At 40.7% G+C, this 19077-nt stretch overlaps 1 protein-coding gene and 1 long non-coding RNA gene across 3 annotated transcripts in view; both read left to right on the forward strand.

Moving 5' to 3' along the window:
- Window positions 1–18778, forward strand: part of LOC118764158 — a 21660-nt gene extending 2882 nt beyond the window's left edge. Inside the window, exon 3 of the long non-coding RNA XR_004999942.1 lies at window positions 18447–18778. This is a non-coding gene — a long non-coding RNA (uncharacterized LOC118764158). The remainder of the gene's footprint in view (window positions 1–18446) is intronic.
- On the forward strand, window positions 3273–15274 carry LOC115214186 (ferredoxin-fold anticodon-binding domain-containing protein 1 homolog). Of its 2 annotated transcripts, none has more exons than XM_029783285.2 (6): window positions 3273–3309; window positions 4514–4709; window positions 9424–9580; window positions 10773–10976; window positions 11652–11813; window positions 13705–15274. In XM_029783285.2, the coding sequence occupies exons 2-6, from the start codon at window positions 4526–4528 to the stop codon at window positions 14810–14812; spliced, it is 1815 nt and encodes a 604-aa protein (XP_029639145.1). In that variant the 5' UTR covers window positions 3273–3309; window positions 4514–4525; the 3' UTR covers window positions 14813–15274. The 2 variants fall into 2 exon arrangements, with proteins under 2 accessions (XP_029639145.1, XP_036360364.1); XM_036504471.1 differs by lacking the exon at window positions 3273–3309 and adding an exon at window positions 3325–3703.
- Window positions 18779–19077: the final 299 nt, after the last annotated feature.

Raw genomic sequence — 19077 nt, forward strand, 5'->3', positions numbered from 1 at the left:
AAAGGAATTTTTTTTTTATTCTCCAGCTAAAATAGTCTCCAGTTCTTATAGTGATGATGGTGGAGGATATCGACTCCTTACTTGTTTTTCTAAAATGCACCATAAATGTTCGATAATATTGAGATCTTGGGACTGTGGTAGCCAGATAAGATGTTCAACTCCACTAGAATGAGCCTCGTGCCATTCAGTAACAACTTTAGCTGCGTGAATTGGTACATTATCATCCTGAAAGATCGCGTTTCCCTCCGGAAACAGTTCTGCAACTATAGGATGAATTTGATCAGATAAAATGCTTAAATAGTCTTGACTATTAATTCTGCCATGAAGAGAAGCCATTGAGCCGGCGGATTTCCAAGACGTGGCATCTCAGATCATTACAGATCCTCCTCCATGTTCAACAGTTGGAAGTCTGGGTCAAATGCTTCTTTTAGCTGTCTCCACACGTATACTCGGCCGGTGGTCAGAAATAAGGTAAAGGATGACTCGTCCGAGAAAATAACATTCTTCCATTGCTCTAGGGACCAATTCTGTAGGTTTTTACTCCACTATAAACGCTTTGCAACGTTTGTTTTTGAAAGTAGTGGTTTTCTGATTGCAGCCCTCCCGTGAAATCCGGCTTTGTGCAGTTTTTGTGGAAACTGGGTTCTCGAAGTGGTCATTAAGCTCTGCAATAATTTTGGGAGCTGTACTTTTGTGATCCTTTCTAACAATTCGTGCAAGAGTTCGACGGTCCCTATTTGAAAGTTTTGATTTTCTTCCAGAGTTGTGTTTCGACGAGGAGATTTTCCCCTCTTTCTCAAAGGCTGTCATTACTTTCAAGACAGATGCGTCACTGTTCCCAACCTCCACATGTCTTCTCAAGTCTTGTAGCGATGGAAACAGGGAGAAAATGGGAGGTGAATGATGTCACTGGAGGTCATAACCCCCAATCCTTCATGCAAACGAACCAAGGGTATGGTTGCCTGATGTTGACCTGGGGATGACAACATCGCTCAGTAGCACCTGAACGATCAGTCAGCTCTTTTTAAGGCCGACACTGCTTCTCCATACAGAGAGAGGTCTAGAAAAAGCGGCGTAATCAAAGCTCGTCTCCAATAACCCAGTTGGTAAACCGCCCTCAACAAGTACCTTCTAACGTGGTCAAACAACAACAAAAGCAAAAAGATCCACACCTCCCTCACTATGTCTATTTAGGTTCCTAGAACGTCTTGGATGTCTCCACAGACTCTTCGACATGTTCATCCGGCTAGGTGGAAATTGCTAGCGCCGGGTCAGGTACACCCTTTCTGAGTCCTTCTTTATTGGCAACTGTGTGGAGCAGGTCTGTGTCCTTGTGCTGTCCCTTTGAACCATTCTCATCTGAATGATGCTCCAGCAGACAGCGAAGGCGACATCTACATACAGTTCCGTACTGATAGCAACCACTTCGGATCTTTTCATTTTGACCGGCAGATTTTTAAAATAATTTCTTTGTAACTAAACACTTTTAAACTTCTTATACTGGTAGAATGTGTTACATAAAACATCTTTTTCTCTTGGCTTTCTTGAGAAAATTCTGTAGTTTGTAAGCTATTTGTTGTTTAATTTCTTGCATTTCGGCAATTTCAACCAATCAATGACGTCTAATGAGGTGAATACAATTTCTGCCGTATTTTGTTAACAACACCGCCAGAAAATGTTGTTGACAAAATACGGCAGAAATTGTATTCACCACAATAGACGTCATCCACCACTTCAAACACTGGGAGGCCTGCAAGTTCACACTGGAGCGCAAGAGTCACCCATCCTTGAGCTACTTTTCGCAGACAAAAGCTGTTGTCTGGGTTGCCTACACAGACACAGCCGTGCAGCATGTCACCTCATTGTCCTCCGGGTAGCAGTCTCTTTTGAAGTCACCCAAAGGACTATTCTTTCCGACACGAAAGAAAGGAGAAGAAACAACGACACAACAACCAACCTTCATCAGCCTAAGCTTCCCATTGCAGCTTCTGCGCTCTTTCCTGTTTGTCCCAAATCGGACTGGTCGGCCATCGGCACGCTTGCAACAGACGTGAATATCGACTTCCGGTAAGTCTTCGTTCGCGAAGCCAAACCAAGAAAGAAGAACATTTATGCCCCAGCATGGCCGCACTCTAATAGCTGGCACAAGGAAAAGAACATTATTCAAGTTAGTGGCAAGTTCAAAGAGAAGCTTTGCTTGGCTACTTGGAAGAAAGTTCTCGAAGGTAAGTCTTAGACAAAATATAATATTGTTTCGCATTTAGAGCCATGGACGAAACAGAATATATTATGTCGGACTAACGATTATTCTTTTACGTGTTTCAGTCATTTGACTTATCTTTATATATAAAAGTGAAGTTGTGTGTCTGTCTCCTACAATTTAGATTCCTAACTACTCCCACATTTTGCGGTGCAGTTTAACCAAAACCGGGTATCTTATAGTCGTGATTCATATCGAGCCCTTCTGGGTATTAGCGCGCGTCTACGATGAGTCTACGATTTAAAAAAAAATTTACCATAATTTTTTTCCATTTTAATGCATTTTTTCGCTATTATATAAGGGAAGTAACTCTCTAAAAATGTCTACGATGAGTCAACGATATTTTAAAAAATTTACCATAATTTTTTTTCCATTTTTAATGCATTTTTTGCTATCTTTTGGCTATCACTCTCTAAAAATGCTTATATAGTTATTTCCCTTACAAACCCGAGCAACGCCGGGCGATACTGCTAGTTCTTTATAAGCCTAGTACTTATTCTATCGATCCCTTTTGACGAACCGCTAAGTTACGGGGACGTAAACACACCAACATAGGTTGTCAAGCGACGGTGGGGGGACAAATACACAGACACACACACACACACACACACGTATGTATATATGCAGAGAGAAAGAGATAGAGAGAGGTACATACGGATACATTAACACACATACATATATTTGCGTGTGTGTATATGCATGCATACATATGTATCTATGTGTGTGCATGCACATGTGTATGTATATATATATATGTATGCAGGATTATATATATATATATATATACACACATACATGTGTGTGTATATGTATGTGTTTATATATATATGTATGTGAGTGTATATAGCTAGTAATGAAAAATTAATTCCCTTTGCCAAAAACATTTCTTTCTAAAAGAAGCCATAAACTCTACAACCTCTTCTTTATTCTCCTCCTCCTCTTCCTCTTCGTACTTAAACCAATAATCCGCATTTAGTTATTTATCCCCCTGGAACTTAATTCAAAGTTTAAATCTGAAAGTCATCACCGCCGGTGTCAACCCACGAAAAGTAAGTATTTTTCTATTAAAACTTCTCGTTTCACATAAAAATTGTTTTATTTCGTCTTTCATGCTTTTCTTTTTTTTAATTATCTTTTATTTTATAATTTCTCCATCCACCCCAGTCTATTTGGTAAAGATTTCTGCGATTGCTTTTTAAAACTTTGCTAAGATTTCTTCAGTTTTTCTTCAGATTTCTTCACAACATCCCACGTGTTGTGATGGAATGAAATTCACGAGGAAAGACAATAAAATACCCAAGTGTTATTTCATGTCTCATGTCGATGGAGTGTAATTTGGTTTCCTCACTCAGCCCGGAATCTGTCGAGATGTGTAGCTTTTACCGGTACTACTAGCGAACAGTGGACCCGGTGCGCGCACTCGCGCATCCGCGCTAGCTAGTCGTTAGTAGTCGATCCTAAACGACTTTTTAACCCTAACCTTAGTTTGTTTATAAAAATAATTAATTTACTTAGTTTAAAAAATTATTTACTTTGTTCGAAAAATATTATTCAATTTTCTTTGATAAGTATTCAGCCTTGGAATACAAACATACGCGCAAGTCGTTGTAGGATCGACTACTTACGACTAGCTAGCGCGAGTGCGCGCACCGGGACCATTGTTCGCTAGTACCTGGGTTAGGTTTATCGTTGAAGAATTTTAATCGCACGAATTAACAACACCAGTATTTTATTTTTATTTTTTTAAAGTCTGGTCCATATTCTGTCGGGGCTTTTTTTTTTTTGCTTGCCGAACCTTTTAGTGTATACCTGCATGTCTTGTGAATGTATACATATGTACGTCGGCATGAGATTCTAACTTTAAGGCGACGAGCTGGCAGAAACGTTAGCACGCCGGGCAAAATGCTTAGCAGTATTTCGTCTGCCGTTACGTTCTGAGTTCAAATTCCGCCAAGGTCGACTTTGCCTTTCATCCGTTCGGGGTCGATTAAATAAGTACCAGTTACGCACTGGGGTCGATATAATCGACTTAATCCGTTTGTCTGTCCTTGTTTGTCACTTCTGTGTTTAGCCCCTTGTGGGTAGTAAAGAAATAGGCATGAGACTCTAACTTTCGACAACACAAGCAACAATGGACAAACATTCACCATTCCATCTCAAACATTAATTACCCCCCCCCCTCACTTTTTATGGACCCCAAATGTAATTCAGTTAAATTTCTTATAAAATACTAATTTTATTCTCTATTTTCAGTAGACATTATCGATGAACCAACCCGTCTTTGATAGTTCCAAACTTCTTCTCGTGGGTGACGGCGATTTCTCTTTTACATTGGCCCTCACCAATTATGTGGAACCGTCCAGTATTGTCACCAGCAACTTGGAAACTGAAGAATCTATCAAAAGATACAAAAATGCCTGCATTAACATGGAAAAACTCAAAGAAAAAGGTTTGCAACATTTTTGAAATATTGCATATTTTAAAAATATTTTGTGTTTTCTGTCAATTTGATTCCTTAAGGTTTTCCCAAATTTGTTTCCAAATTCTCAGCAGAAGCAAGTCAGTGGCCATGACCTTTGGAGGTCATCCTAGGTTAATGGAATTAGTGTTGTTGATGTTAAGTTTGAAAATAGCCTCAGTTTGCAGGTCAACTAACAAAGCCCAAACACATTGGTGTCCATGTTCTTGTTTGACCTCAGGTCACATCATCATAAATGATCCAGGGTGAAAGATCACCTCTTCAACAAAAATGTTCTGGCTGTGAACATCCTTTTCTTTTATTCAGACATTGTGTATCTGGGACTCCATTATCCAGTATGGCTTACATTTTTTTTAAAGCAGTATGACGTGATTTGAAGATAGTTTGGCAGCTATTTCTAGTAGACTGAATGACCTAGTCGAGGGTCCATCAGTTGCTTGTATGTCTAGTATACAATTTATATATAGTCCATCAAATATATACATATATATATATATATATATATACACATAGAGGGAAACTACTATGTGGACACCCTTATGCTAGAAATAGATCCGCTATGGTCTTACCACTAAGAAATGTTCTCAAGAAAAATTTAGCAAAACAACCAAAACGTAATCGAGCAAGACAAAACCGACTTTTGGGCCACTCTGTGTGTGTGTGTGCCTCCTCTGTTTTGATGTCACATGATAGTTATAAACGAGTGTCACCATCATACAAACAGACTCCTTCGCTTGCAATGGGGAAGTGAGTGAGGGTTGGTGACAGGAAAGGTATCCAGCTGTCGAAGGTCTATAACAGCAAATTATGTCTAACCCATGCAAGCATGGGAAACTGTATGTTAAAATGAAAAGGATTATATAACCCTAACCTTAACCCATCATCATCATCATTTAACGTCCACTTTCCATGCTATCATGGGTTGGACGATTTTGACTGAGGGCTGGTGAACCAGATGGCTGCACCAGGCTCCAATCTTGATCTGGCAGAGTTTCTACAGCTGGATGCCCTTCTTAATGCCAACCAATCTAAGAGTGTAGTGGGTGCTTTTTACATGTCACCGCCACGGGGCCAGTCAGGCGGTACTGGCAATGACCTCACTCGAATCTTTTTACACATGCCAACGGCACAGGTGCCAGTAAGGTAATGCTGGTAACGATCACGCTTGAATGGTGTCTTTTATGTGCCACTGGCACAGAAGCCGGTTAGCTGCTCTGTCAATGATCACACTTAAATGGAGCTCTTTGCACCCTGCTAACACAGACGCCAGTCATCAAATTTGATTTTGATTTATACTGATTAGTGTATAGTCATCAAATATGTAATATAAAATGTCAAATTCTTTTATTTTTTTACTTATTTCAGTCATTTGATTGTGACCATGCTGGAGCTTGTTATTCTAGTACTTATTTTATCAGTCTCTTGTGCCGAACTGCTAAGTTACGTGGGAATAAACACACCAACATCAGTTGTGAAGTGATGGTGGTGGTGGGGGGAAACAGACACACAAATACATACATATACCGCGTCGCCTTACTAGTACTTGTGCACCGCCAGAAAATATTGCTGACAACCTACAGCAGAAATTGTATTCACCTCAATAGACGTCATTGATTGGTTGAAATTGCGAAATGCAAGAAATTAAACAACAAATAGCTTACAAACTACAGAATTTTCTCAAGAAAGCCAAGAGAAAAAGATGTTTTATAAACACATTCTACCAGTATACGAGGTTTGAAAGTGTTTAAATTACAAAGAAATTATTTTAAAAATCTGTCGGTCAAAGTGAAAAGATCCGAGCTAAGCTCAGGTTAGAAATCAACAACACTAAAGCGGGGTAACTCTTTGGCCGAATACCAGAGTTGTTTCCCTTACGTCTAATAGTAGTTTAATTTTGATCGTTTTTTTTCTGTTTGCCTTTCTACAATCATTAACAACACCGTCTGTCATAATGAGTAGCGCGTGTGCATTTATGCAAAACCTTTCGAGGATCTGGCGGAGTTGGTACAGAAGTGGTCTAAATATATTGTAATATTACGTTATGATCTGAGTTCCACTCCTACCAAGATCAATGTCGTCTTTCACACTTTTTTGGGGTGGGAGCCATTAAATGGAGACCTGATAAATTTCTGGCGGGTCCTACTTGAGAATAGTGGTCCCGGTGCGCGCACTCGCATATTCGCGCATCCGCGCCAGTTAGTCGTGACTAGTCGATCCTTACTTTGTGTTTTTGTGTTTTATTTACTTTGTGTAAATAAATTATTTATTTTGTGTTTTATTTACTTTGCTAGGTAGTCGTTGTAGGATCGACTACTTACGACTAGCTAGCGCGTATGCAAGACTACGCGTGTGCGCGCACTGGGACCACTGTTCGCTAGTAGTACCTTTCTGGGGTCTCTTTATATCATTGTGTTCTGGACCCCTAATTTCTGTCTTTATGTCTAAGATCAGAAATCATTTTTATGTCCAATCACAAGACAACACTGTGTAAAATCGGTAGAGCATCAGGGAAAATCTTTCATGGTTTTCGTCCCTTTCCATTCTAGCTTTTAAATCCTGCCAAGACTGGCTTCATTTTTCATCCACCCATCATCAACTCCGTCTCATCAGAGAATTATACCCTGTGAACCAATGAGACAACTTCAACACCAGCAATATTTCAATATTTTGATATTATGGTATCCCATGGCAGCGAGTTGGCAGAATTGTTAGAACGCCAGGTGAAATGCTTCGCAGTATTTCGTCTGCTGTTACGTTCTGAGTTCAAATTCCACCAAAGTCGACTTTGCCTTTCATCCTTTCGGGGGACGATAAATTAAGGACCTCTTACGCACTGGGGTCGATAAATTAAGGACCACTTACAGGGTCCATGCAGGAGGCTTTGATCAGTCCAATGGCCACAATCGGTTGGTGCTTTTTACGTGCCACCAGCATGGAAGCCAGTCTTGGGGAAATGGAATTCTACTATAGCCTTGGACTGATCAAAGCCTCCTGCATGGACCCTGTCAGCAGAAACTGAAGCAAGCCTGTTGTGTGTGGTGTGCGACAGCAGAATCCAATACATGTGTGTGTGTGTGTCTTCTTAGGTTGAGATCATGCAACAGTTGTAAACGAGTGTCCTCATCATAGAAGCAGTGTCCCTTGTAGAAAATCTGCCTCAACGAGTTCCATCTGACCCATACAAGCAAGGAAAAGTGGATGTTAAATGATGATGGAAATACAGAATAAACTTTTAAAAAAAGCTGAGAGTGTCTGTTCACAGTTTTAGTATCTTTTTGTTGGGGCACCAGAGTATTAATTTCTTTATTGCCCACAGGGTACTAAACATGTGTAGTCCACGCACCTTCCAACAACATCAGTTCGGGTTCAGTCCTGCAGACTGTCATCATACGTCTGCTTTGCATGCTAGCATGGGTTGAATGGTTTGACCGGGGTCTGGGAAGCCAGGAGGCTGCACCAGGCTCCAGTCTGATTTGGCAGTGTTTCTACAGCTGGATGCCCTTCCTAACACCAACCACTCTGTGAGTGTAGTGGGTGCTTTTTATGTGCCACCGGCACAGGTGCCTGGGAAGGCTGGCAAAGGCCACGATTGGTTGGTGCTTTCTACGTGCCACCGGCACGGAAGCCAGTCTAGGCGGTGCTGGCATCGGCCACAAACGGTTGGTGCTTTTTTACTTGCCACCGGCATGGAAGTCAGTCAAGGTGGTGCTGGCATCGACCACGTACAGATGGTGGTTTTTTACGTCCCACCGGTACGGGTGCCAGCCTCCCCTGGCACCCATACCGGTGGGACGTAAAAAACCACCATCTGTACGTGGTCGATGCCAGCACCACCTTGACTGACTTCCATGCCGGTGGCAAGTAAAAAAGCACCAACCGTTTGTGGCCGATGCCAGCACCGCCTAGATTGGCTTCCGTGCCGGTGGCACGTAGAAAGCACCAACCAATCGTGGCCTTTGCCAGCCTTCCCAGGCACCTGTGCCGGTGGCACATAAAAAGCACCGACTACACTCACAGAGTGGTTGGTGTTAGGAAGGGCATCCAGCTGTAGAAACACTGCCAAATCAGACTGGAGCCTGGTGCAGCCTCCTGGCTTCCCAGACCCCGGTCAAACCATTCAACCCATGCTAGCATGGAAAGTAGACGTATGATGACAGTCTGCAGGACTGAACCCAAACCGATGTTGTTGGAAGGTGCACACAGTGGACTACACATGCACTGGTTTGGTGCATTTAGAAATCACCGAAGTTTTTTTAAGATATGCAGGCACTTCTTCAGCCCACTTCAAATAACACATTTGAAGATCATAGGAGGACACAGGCTGCTGTACAGGGTTGCTCAACCTACTAAAAATCAGCAACAATACACATATGATTGATGATAGATCGTTAGCCACTACACACATTTTTTCTCTCCTTGTTTTTTGTGTCCCTTTCTGTAGAAGAGCATAGGCTCGAAACGTAAAAGACTTTTTCTATTCCTAAGCGTTATACTAATACATCTGCTCGTTTTGTACACCACCTGTCTTCATCTTGGTTTTTTTCGTAAACTCTCCCTATATATATATATATATATATATATATATATTTGTGTATGTATGTAAACTAAAATATTGTACTATTTTGAAATTGCTCTGTCATCATCATCGTCATCATATCTTGTGTCTCACTGCCTCCCTATACAGGATGCCAAGTTATCTTAGACTTAGATGCCACAAAGTTACACCAAGACATTGAGCTAAAGAATGAGGCCTTTGAAAGAATCATTTTCAACTTCCCTCACGTTGGCGGCAAATCAAACAACAAAAAGAACCGAGCACTTTTGAGAAATTTCTTTAAAAGGTCAGAAAAATAAGTTTTTTTTTTTTACATAATTTTTTGTTGTATATTTTATTTCCAGGCACCATTAGCTACAGGCCACCACCACACAACCATCATAAACTCAATTACCAATCATTAATTATTGCACAGCTCCCCCTGGTGAGATGTACCCCCTTATAATTCCTATTTATTATATCTAGGAATACTGGGACACAGAATGGAAAGTAACTTTGAGAGAGACCCAATATAGCGATGAGAACCATTCAGTGGTTTACAATATTTCTTACATTGGTGGCCAATGCCAGCGCCGCCTTGACTGGCTTCCGTGTCGGTTACACGTAAAATGCACCATCCATACGTGGTCGATGCCAGTGCCACCATGACTGGCTTCCATGCCGGTGGCACGTAAAAAGCACCAACTGATCGTGGCCGTTGCCAGCCTCCCCTGGCACCTGTGCAAGTGGCACATAAAAAGCACCCACTACACTCACAGAGTGGTTGGCGTTAGGAAGGGCATCCAGCTGTAGAAACACTGCCAGATCAGACTGGAGCCTGGTGCAGCCTCCTGGCTTCCCAGACCCCGGTCGAACCGTCCAACCACTCTGTGAGTGTAGTGGGTGCTTTTTATGTACCACCAGCATGGGGGCCAGAGGAGACTGGCAAATGCCCACGATCGGTTGGTGCTTTTACGTGTCACCAGCACGGGTGTCTTAACTACTATTTCCATTCAATTAGGAAATGCCTGGGAGATGGAAAGTCTTCCTAATAGGGGCCCAACAGAGGGGACAGTGTAGATAGAAGTTGGGAGGGGTGGTGACAGGCAAATCTTTAAGAGCAGAGTTTGTTACAGAAAGGTCATCATGTTGAAACAAAAACCTAAATTAATCTCATCCAGACTCTCAGCCTCCAGTCTGTTCTCATCACAAAATTGAATCTCTCTCAAAGTCACTTTCCATTCTGTGTCCCAGTATTCCTAGATATAATTAATAGGAATTATAAGGGGGTACATCTCACCAGGGGGAGCTGTGCAATAATTAATGATTGGTAATTAAGTTTATGATGGTTGTGTGGTGGTGGTAGTAGTGTTATGATTATAGTCTTCATTGTGTTGGTGGTTGTGTGGTGGTAGTAATATTATTTGGTGTTGCCATGGTGATCATTGTACAGTGATGTTGTGGTGGTCATGTCACTTTCTGTATTTCTATTTCTCTAGTGCTTCGTCCATTTTGTCTCCATCTGGTGAAATCATGGTGACCCTGGCAAAGGGTCAAGGTGGAACCCCTGTCGACAGTGTCCAGAGACTCTGGCCAGACACCTGGCAAGTTGTGTCCATGGCAGCAGACTCCAGCCTAATTCTTACCAAAGTTCTTCCATTCCAAGCAGATCTTTACTCGGAATATTCCTGCACAGGCTTCAGGTTTGTCGACTCAATTTTAACCTAAGAACCCGATCCTCACAAACAAGTTAATAAATAATGAGGGGCAATATCCAGCATCGGAATAGACTGATCCACCCCTATCAGCAAAACAGAAATGTTAAAAGGGTGGTGGTGGTGAAGGGAGCTGAGATGGATAATGTCTTCATTTGGGTCTTTCGCTTATTGGGTTCCTGTTAGTCCAATTTCATTCTATCACCATGGATAAAGGATGAAGATAAGCCTTCTTCAATTCCCATCCCTTTTATGTAATGAACAACAACACTGGACCTGTCCCTAACCCCTTTTCCCTTGACATCTGTGAAATGAAGGTTATTGGCATTAGGAAGGGCATCCAGCTGTAGAAACTCTGCCAGATCAAGATTGGGGCCTGGTTCAGCCATCTGGTTCGCCAGCCCTCAGTCAAAATTGTCCAACCCATGCTAGCATGGGAAGCGGACGTTAAACGATGATGATGATTGTAAGACCTGTTCATGTCCTCTCCCTTCACCCATGCCCATCACTAGCCATCCCTTTCTCTCTCTCTCTCTCTCTCTCTCTTAAGGGAGGTATTTCTCACGAACCCTTTAGTACAACTCCTTTCTGCTCCCTGAGTCACCCCTACTAATTCCCTAAAACCCCAAAATCCATTAACTTTCTCTGTTGTTGTTATTACAGAAGTCAAGACAAGGGTTTCTCAACAACTGGAGGCCTCACTCATGTTTTCCAGCTTCAGGAGTCGGTGAGTGTCCCTCACACTCTTCAACTCAAACCTCTCCCCTTCCTCAAGGGGACACTCAACGCTCCACCTTACCTTTACTCAAAACTTCACAACTACAAGTAAGTCACACTTGATATTGGTTTCTTTTTGTAGTTCATTGATTTCACCCAAGGATATTACTGGTACATATCAAAACAATGTGGAACCTTTTCCTGATCGTTTGGTCAGCTAGAAATAGCAGCAAATCCACCTCTAATCACACCTTACTGTCTTTATATGAAAGACACATTGTCCAATGTAACTCTAGACTTATAAAGACAAGGTGGTCATGCCTGGAACGTTTTAATCACTGGTCTGCTGGATTGGGAAGGACTTGGGGTTAAACATAACTGAGAAATGTGGAGGATATTCAAGGGCAGGACTGAAATGTGGCAAGCATGCCCAGCTGGGTGTCTGAGTACATTAGAGTATAAGTTGGTGTGAGGGGAAAACTGAACATTAGAAATAATCTCTCTATATGATTTATAAGTGGACACAGGGGTCGGATGATTGCCAAAGAAATATTTGTTGAATGACTGGCCTCTGTGCCGATGGCACATAAAAGGCACCAACCGATCGTGGCCGTTGCCAGCCTCGCCTGGCACGTAAAAAGCACCCACTACATGCACAGAGTGGTTGGCATTAGGAAGGGCATCCAGCTGTGGAAACACTGCCAGATCAGACTGGAGCCTGGTGCAGCCTCCTGGCTTCCCAGACGAACCGTCCAACCCATGCTAGCATGGAAAACGGACGACAATGATGATGATTCAACAATACATACAAAGCCTGAAATTTTGAGGTGTTGGGGCCTTGTCAATTACATCGACCTCCAGCACTCAACTGGTACTTATTCATTGACCCCCAAAGGATGAAAGGCAAAGTGAACCTCAGCAGTATTTGAACTCAAAGTGTAAAGATGGTGATGAGGAAGAGGTGGAATGCAGCATCAGTGGTGAAGACGATGATGATGATTTTCTTAATTTTTTTTTTTTTCTAAATTTTATATTTTTTTAAGATCCGTAAGTTGACAGTATCATTGGTGTTTGGGATCTTTGCATTCTGTGTTCAGATCCTGCTAAGTTCAGCTTTATCTTTCATCCCTCTAGGGCCAGTAAAAAAGTTCTTTCCAAAAGCTGGAGTTGTTGACATCCCAAATTACTGGCCTTAAACCTAAATTTTCAAAAATATTTTATTTCTCTAAAAGTTTTTAATTTAATTTCCTCTATTCTAATAATCTCATTCCTTATTACATTTCTTTGTTCCTTTTTAACAAAGTCAATAAAGGCTTCAGTAATGACATCATAACCTCTGCTTTATATTTTTACAGTTTATTAAATTTCATTTTATATTTGGATAAAGAAATATTCTTGTAAAAAAATTAGATGAACAATTTTTCTAAAACTTGTTTTGTGTGTTAAGTAGCTTGCTTACCAACCACATGGTTCCGGGTTCAGTCTCACTGCGTGGCACCTTAGGCAAGTGTCTTCTACTATAGCCTCGGGCCGACTTAAGCCTTGTGAGTGGATTTGGTAGACGGAAACTGAAAGAAGCCCATCGTATATATGTATATATATATGTGTATGTGTATATATTTGTATGTCTGTGTTTGCCCCTCCAACATCGCTTGACAACCGATGCTGGTGTGTGTGTTTACCTCCCCGTAACTTAGCGGTTCGGCAAAAGAGACCGATGGAATAAGTACTAGGCTTACAAAGAATAAGTTCTGGGTTCGATTTGCTCAACTAAAAAGCAGTGCTCCAGCATGGCCACAGTCAAATAACTGAAACAAGTAAAAAGAGTAAAGAGTATTTTATCGAAAACCTATATAATCCAACACTTGTTTTAACTAAAACCTGTTTTATCCGTACAACTGTATAATTTTCCTGTTCTGTTACCATTGTTCTCTTTTAATATTTTTTCCTCCAAACATTTTGTAGATTCTTAAATATCTGATTTTCCTTTTCTTTGCAGACAAATTATGACCCAATCCAGCTGTCATCCTCTAAAAACTATTTTATCTGAGTTGAAACCAGCCTTTTCTAATCTGCACTCTTGTAAAACTGTTCCGGAATCTTCTCAAGACTTTATCATTCACCATCAATGCAATTCATCGTTATTGCCACCAAACTTTCTCACAGAACCCCAAGGAGGTACCACTGTCGACCATTCATCCTTTGTATATCACTTAAAGAAAGAGCCAACGGGGTTTATAGTTGACCAAAGCAGTGGTCAGTGTTCTGTGACCGAATATCACCTGAGAACATCTCTGTTGGAGAATCTACCCGACTTACTTACAACTGAAGATGTAGGCATTGACCAACTGCTGCTTCTACATGGTTTGGTATTTAAGAAGGGCCATATTTTGGATAACTATGTCCCCGTATCACTTGAGTTGCTGGGAATCCTGCCACAAGAGAAAGACACGCTGTCGGACACTAAAAAATTCTTTGACTGCATTTCAAAAATTTTGGAGAAAATCGGTGTCAGTGTTTCAAGCCATTATCCGAAAAATCCACAGCTTGTAGAATCTGGGACCATTTCGGTCACATGTGTTTTGCAGATGTTTCATTGTCGTGATGACACAAAAAGAAATTTAGGCGCAATTTGGAAAGTAAATTCTAAAAATGTTAAAGAACAACAGCAAACATTTTTGGCATTTCTCTTGGATATTCCAACCATTTCCCGACTTAGCTTTTCTGTAGAACACGATTATCTCCTCTGGGAACCAGATTTTGTTAAATACTTCAGCAAAAATTCCATAATGAGCCCTAGCAATAAGTTGGTCCCTTTGATTTTTTATCCCCTTCAGTTTAATCATGACATGAGTTTCTGGGAAAACCCTGATGTTTCTTTTGATGAACTTTTCTTTCACAACATTATCAGGGATGTCGCTGGGGACTGTGTGAGAAATGTGTGCCTTATCGACACTTACCAAGAACCAGATTCTCACAGAATCAGCCGCTGCTACCGTTTCATTTTTCAATCATGGCACCAATGTCTTTCATATGATATCTCTTGGAAACTCCAAAGTTTTCTCCGTATACAAATTGCTCATCAAATGGCCATCACGCTTCGGTGATTCCTCAAAACTGAATCAAAAATATTCTTAAAATCCTTTCCCCCACATCAAAAAAATCTTTAATTTTTCTTTTTTAATAATGCTTTCTTCAACTCAATACAAGGAGGAAATGGCAGTGGCACAGTGGTGGTGGTGGCACCTTGGCTGTAGTGGTGTGTTAAACTGTTCCTGAACACCTTCAAATACTTTCCATCATCGTTTAAAGTCCGTTTTCCATGCTAGCATGGGTTAGACGGTTTGACCGGGGTCTGTGAAGCCAGGAGGCTGCACCAGGCCCAGTCTGATCTCGTGATGTGAATAAATATCAGGTGTTTGGGGAATGTCACCTGAGATAGACTGCTGCCCTCTTCAGGAGTCATAACACTATCTCTACTGAAGTGAGGACCAGCTGATCGACTAGAAATAACTACCAAATGTCTTCGATTACCTGGATTTGAACCTGTGGTCTATCAAGAATGGTTTTTGAAAAAACATTTGCTTATTTCCAAGGGAGACAACAAAGTCATCAGTAAAGGTAAGTAACCAGAATTATTTCGCTTTTCTTGAATTAACTCGGAGCAAAGTTATTAAATAGAAACTTGAAACACCACGGGTGTATATTTATTTATATAGTCTAGTCGATGTCATCGTTTTAATGTTCACTTTTCTACGGGTCAGATGGAATTTATCGAGACAGCTTTCCTACAGCTGAATGTTCTTCCTGTGCCAACACTCAACTGTTTTAAAAAGACGTCATTTATTTCCAGTATTCTAAGTGACGCTCGTTTACAGCTGTCACACGATACCAAGAAAAAGAGACAAACACACACATTCATGGTGTGTTTAGGTCGTTGCCAGTGCCGCTGGACTAGCTCCTGTGCAGGTGGCACACGTAAAAACACCAATTGAGCGTGGCCGTTGCCAGTACCACCTGGCTAGCCCCTCGTGCCAGTGGCATGTAAAAGCACCCACTATACTCTCAGAGTGGTTGGCATTAGGAAGGACATCCAGCTGTAGAAACTCTGCCAGATCAGATTGGAGCCTGGTGCAGCCATCTGGTTCGCCAGACCTCAGTCACACCGTCCAACCCATGCTAGCATGGAAATCGGTCGTTAAATGATGAACAAAATCCACTCACAGGACTTTGGTTTGCCTGGGGCTATAAATGACCTTGCCCAGAGTGCCACACAATGGTACTGAACCCATGTGGTCCTTTTACCTGCTAGTAATGGCAAAGTTCCTCCAAATCTCTCCTTAGAAACACAACAAAATATAAACCTAGTCCTACACTTATACCTAAAATGAGGTGGTGAGTGTCACATCTGGAATGTGTTAGATCATAACTGACCTGGGGCTGAATAAGACAGATGGAACTGTGGCCAGAGTCTAATGAAGAAAGTCTCTATAGAGTCTGGCTGCAAGAAATAGCAGTCAAGTCTCCCTCGACTCTCCATTGTGTTGGGCACAGAGAGGCAGAGGGGACAGTTTAGACTTAGGCAGGATAGTCATGGTTGGCACAGCTTCAATCAGAAGTCTTCTTGGTCACGACTTCTAAAAGGATTTTTTTTCTTTTTTGAAAATAAAAAAAAAATAAGACGAAAAACAAGTACAACGAAAATAAATAAATTTATTGAATTTATATTGATTCATAGTTAAAACTGAGAAATAAAAATAACAAAAAAAAAATGATTGGTAAATGAAACAATAATGAAATTAAGGGACTAACAGTGAAATAAGGGTTAAAGTGGACTAATTATAGGAGCTGTGTGAACAAGGGTTAACAATGATAGAAGCATTTAAATAAGGGTTAAGTAATTGCTTCCTTAATGCTGCTGATGTGGTTTTGAGTTCAAATCTGTCTGCATGGCATTAAGAGCAAGGGTCCTCTGAACCATGGATTTCCTAATACCACATGTGAGTGAATTTGGGAGACAGAAACTGTGGAAGCTTGTTTTGTGTGTGGGTGTGTACACACACACACACACACACAAACACACTTTTCTTTGCTGAATTCAGATTTAACAGAATTTCAAATATTTTCTTTGGTATTTCATGAAGAACTATTTTTTGTGTCAAATTTATTGATTGTTTTTTTTTTCCATAAAGGGTTTATGTTTCATGCTTAATATGGGGCCATCAATTATTTCTAAGTTTAAAAATATAGACTCAAAAACAGAAGTGGATGAGTGTGTGTATATATATATATATATGAATTCTACGAGCAAAACAATAAATCCATTGAAATAAAACAAATATTTAACATAGGTTAACGACTAATTCTTAATATAAACAATATTTACATTATTTACATTTGGTGGATATTTGTCCTCATCTTGTTTGTTGTTAACATTTCGGCTGATAGACCCTCCAGCCTTCATCGGGTGTCTTGGGGGAAATTTCAAACCTGGGTTCTCATTCCTAAGGTATTTTTTGATGTTATTATTATTCAGGTCAGTGCTTTGAATCTTAATAACATCGAAAAATACCTTAGGAATGAGAACCCATGTTCGAAATTTCCCCAAAACACCTGAAGAAGGCTGGAGGGTATATCAGCCGAAATGTTGTGTTAACAACAAACGAGATGAGAACAAATATCTGCAAACTGTAAATAATGTACATAATTCTTCACCTCTTAAATATAGAACTGTATGAAACAATATTTAGTTTAATATATTTGGAACTGATGCTACCATAGGAGGACTTGAACCCTTTATCAATGGGTTGACAAACTAACATGTTACCAGGTTACATATTCATATTAATCCACTGCACTGTGAGTGGTGGGCATGTGGTAAGTTCAAAATTGTTTTAAGTCGACAAATATCAACAGCTGGGTCGATGGGGAAATTAATTTAAAGAAAAGGGATCTTTGTTAGTATGAAGGCTGGGGGAAACCCTGCCCCTCGGGATCAGTTCCCTCTTTACCAACAGCAGACAAATCATCCTCAAATCACAAAGATTTTATACACACACACATACATACACACCCCTATATATTTCTTTATTGCCCACAAGGGGCTAAACATAGAGGGGACAAACAAGGACAGACAAAGGGATTAAGTCAATTACATCGACCCCGGTGCAAAACTGGTACTTTATTTATCGACCCCAAAAGGATGAAAAGCAAAGTCGACCTCGGTGGAATTTGAACTCAGAATGTAACAACAGACGAAATACCTATTTCTTTATTACCCACAAGGGGCTAAACACAGAGGGGACAAACAAGGACAAAGGGATTAAGTTGATTACATCGATCCAGTGTATAACTGGTACTTTATTTATCGACCCCAAAAGGATGAAAGGCAAAGTCGACCTCAGCGGAATTTGGACTCAGAACGTAACAACAGATGAAATACCGCTAAGTGTTTCGACCGGTGCGCTAACGTGTCTGCTAGCTCGCCGCCTTTATCATACACACACCTATATCTATGACTTGATGAAGAAGGGGGGAGAGTGACGAGGTTGCAAAGTGTACTTCTAAACTAAAAGACCTTCAGGTCCCGCAGTATGGCACCTAGGGCAAGTGTCTTCTCTAAACCTTGTGAGCAAATCAGAAAGACAGAAGCTGAAGGCAACCAACTGTGTGTGCACGTGTGTACGCATATGTACAGACATATCTATAAAGAAAAAAATCATAAAACCAATTTATACACAGACACCCAAAGTGCAGCACAAAACAAAAACATCTCAACTGCACCTGCCATTAGTGAAGCACAAATAAAAGCTAAACATGTGGTAAGAGTATTTTCATGTAGCTAATGTTTTACCATTATTTCATTTCAGTTACTTTCTTGGATGATCCTGGACCAGTAGACACTGTGTGTTTGCTGTAGAAATGTTTATCAAGAATGATGATTCTGAGGCTTTGATGCCACATTTTTATATCAATGGTTGTCTGCCAAGCAAATTCAAGCTTTTGGGGTTTTTTCTCATTTTTCAATCAGTGTCAACACACATACAATAGTGTTTATACTATATCTACATATATACATTACTTTTATATTACACACACACATATATATATATATATATGTAATATATGAACTTTTTCAAACATTCGGTGACTACTCTGCATTTCCTGCATCTCTCCTGGAATGGAAACGGCCAAACTCACAGGAACAACTCAGACAAGTTCCAGCTTCCAAATCAATGAACAAGCTCAAGAAAATTCCGATTGAGTATTTTGTTGTCTCTCATTTTTAAATCCAAATGCATGTATATATTTCTCTACAGAGATCTGTATACACAAATGTGTGTGTATGTATGTATGTATACATGCACATCAA

The sequence above is a fragment of the Octopus sinensis genome, linkage group LG7 (genome assembly GCF_006345805.1).
Source record: "Octopus sinensis linkage group LG7, ASM634580v1, whole genome shotgun sequence".
Lineage (NCBI taxonomy): Eukaryota > Metazoa > Mollusca > Cephalopoda > Octopoda > Octopodidae > Octopus > Octopus sinensis.